Source organism: Nematolebias whitei, chromosome 8 (genome assembly GCF_014905685.2).
Source record: "Nematolebias whitei isolate Nwh7 chromosome 8, NemWhi1, whole genome shotgun sequence".
Lineage (NCBI taxonomy): Eukaryota > Metazoa > Chordata > Actinopteri > Cyprinodontiformes > Rivulidae > Nematolebias > Nematolebias whitei.
Genome location: NC_056505.1, coordinates 525,083 through 527,810, shown reverse-complemented (window position 1 = coordinate 527,810; position 2,728 = coordinate 525,083). Strand labels below are relative to the sequence as shown.

Sequence of the window (2,728 nt, the reverse complement as noted above, 5' to 3'; positions counted from 1 at the left end):
GATGGATGGATGGATGGATGGATGGATGGATAGATGGATAGATGGATGGATGGATGGATCGATCTATGTTAAGATCCACGTATGGATGGATGGATGTGTGGATGGATGGATGGATGGATGGATGGATGTATATATGGACATATGAATGGACGTATGGATGGATAGATGGATGGATGGTCATATGGACATATATACTGTATATACAAGGAGAATAACCTTCACATCAATGTGAAAAATATGGAGGAGATTTCTAAAAAAAGTTAACTCTGGTCCTCTGGACATTCAAAAACCAAAACAAAAAAAAAATGTAGAAACGTTTCGTTTTTCATCCAAAAGACTTCCTCAGTCTGAGGTGCTGTATTCAGCTCAGTCTCTTAAATAGCACCTTCTCAGAGTGGATCAACCAGTTTGCTGCTGACAACCAAAACCAGCTGATCACATGGTCAAGAAGGACCATCAGCCTAACGATGGATCGTTAGCACCCTGATGGCTGTTTACTGTTCACAGGGGGCTGAGTGATACGTCTGACTTCACCGGAGCACAGAGAGAATTTGTCCTCAACAAATCTTCATTAGAAAATTAATAATGAACACAAAAAGTATGGTTCTTGATGTAACTCTCAAGGAGACTTTAAATCAAATATCAGTGACTGTTTATTAATGTATTGAAATTAAAATGGAATATGAATGTATCTGTCTGCCCTTGTGTGAATTAGAGAAAATGCACAATAAAATCAAATCTGTGCTGCCAGATCCTTAAAATATTATTGTATGTTGGATAATCACTACACCCTGAATAAAAAACAATTCAAATAACTAAAAATAAGAAATTAATTTACATTCATGCTTATCATGAAAACGTCTGACTATAACTGTATGTCTGTAGATATGTGGCAGGAATGAAGAAACTCACTTGCTGAAGTCATACAGGAGCTTTTCAAAGATGAGAATTGGACCAGTGGAGCTGAGGATAATGAGAGGCTGACCACCGAAGAGACAGAAGACAGTACCAGCCAAGGCTGTGCCCAGAAAACTTTCCATCACACCCTGTTAAAGAAGAGAAGAGCTTAAAAATGAAAGATGTTTGTACAATGAGGTAAAACCAGAAATACATTAAAAAAAATCTGAGTTTTGAATGATGAAAAGAGCAAATCCAGCTTCAGATGGAATGAGAAGAAAAGCCCAATAAAAACAAATCTTGAATAAAAACTGAATATTGTCAATGTTTTACAGACTAGCTTTATAGATAAATTAATAATTGATCCAGTTAAAGTAAAATTGATTGATACAAAAGGTTGTTTTTCAACAAGTCAAGTTAAAAACAGTCTGCTGCATCAAAGTTCATACTCAATAATCCAGGTATACAATCCAACATTTTTCAGTCAGGTCATCTGGACAGTTTCTTTTTTTGTGCTGAAACGTTTTGCCTTCGATCCGGAAGGCTTCATCAGTCAAGGAAACACACAACAAAACTGATTCTTCCTCCAACAGCTTACTCCAAAAGTGGAACAAACCAGTTCTGCTTGTGATAATATGGTCTCTTTGGTACGCCCCTCCTCCATTGCCAGCCCTCTTCCTTGTTGACAGTCTTGCCAAACTGGTTGAAAACAACAAAGTCCATGCTCAATAATCCAGATACACAATCCAACATTTTTCAGTCAGGTCATCTGGACAGTTTAATTTTTTTTGTACTGAAACATGATTGAAGACCACCATGTGAAACAGTTCAAAACCTGGGTGTGAACAGTCCTTGATTATGCTTTCTGCTCTGTTGAGGCAGTGTGATGTGTAAATGTCCATCAGGGAGGGGAAAGGGCAGCCAATTATCTTTTGTACTGTCTTTACTCTCTGAAGCCTCTCCCTGTCAGCCAGGGTGCAGCTGCCGTACCATACTGAGATACAGTATGTCAGCAGGCTCTCGATGGACGAGCGGTAGATGGTCAGCAGCAAGTTGGTGTTCAGGTTGTGCTTCTTAAGGACTCTTAGGAAGTGTAGTCTCTGCTGAGCCTTCTTGATGACCGCTGTGGTGTTCTCTTTCCAGTTTAGGTCAGCAGAGATATGGACACCAAGAAATCTGAAAGTGTGAACCCTCTCCACACATTCGCCATTGATGTAAAGGGGGGCTAGGTTGGTTCTGTGCTTCTTGAAATCAATAATTACCTCCTTGGTTTTTTTGATATTCAGAGCCAGGTTTTTCTCTGAGCACCAGGTTGCTAGCTCCAGGATCTCCTGTCTGTAAAATGTCTCATCTCCCTTAGAGATTAGTCCGACCACTATGGTGTCATCAGCGAACTTGACGATGAGGTTGTTGTTGTGGGCCGGGCTACAGTCATGGGTGTAGAGACGGTACAGCAGGGGGCTCAGCACACAGCCCTGTGGGGAGCCAGTACTCAGCGTACGTGTGGAGGAGAGGTGGGGGCCAAGTCTTATAGATTGGGGCCGATTGGTTAGGAAGTGTAGGGGTTTCAGTGTGTTCTCTCCACAGACTCTTGAGCTCCTGCAGCAGAGTTAATCATGTTCAGCTGCTGGCCATCTCCCTAATTACTTCCAGCACTATAAGAGGCTGCAGACTTGCTTCATCCAGTACTGGGGTATATCTTGCTGAGGGTACTTGTGCCTCCTGGCCTTTTAGTGCTCGTGTTTTGAAATACTTACTTGTGTGTCTCCTCTGCTTCTGACAGAACTTGGTTTCCCCTTGATATAGGAATGATTATTTTGATGCTTTTATG

General features: G+C 41.2%; 1 protein-coding gene across 1 annotated transcript in view; it reads right to left on the bottom strand.

Annotated features, from left to right (window-relative positions):
- Nucleotides 1-2,728, bottom strand: part of slc4a5a (solute carrier family 4 member 5a) — a 205,987-nt gene that overhangs the window by 56,918 nt on the left and 146,341 nt on the right. Inside the window, exon 13 of the mRNA XM_037679966.1 lies at nucleotides 913-1,046. Within this exon, the coding sequence (XP_037535894.1) occupies nucleotides 913-1,046 (134 nt within the window). The remainder of the gene's footprint in view (nucleotides 1-912; nucleotides 1,047-2,728) is intronic.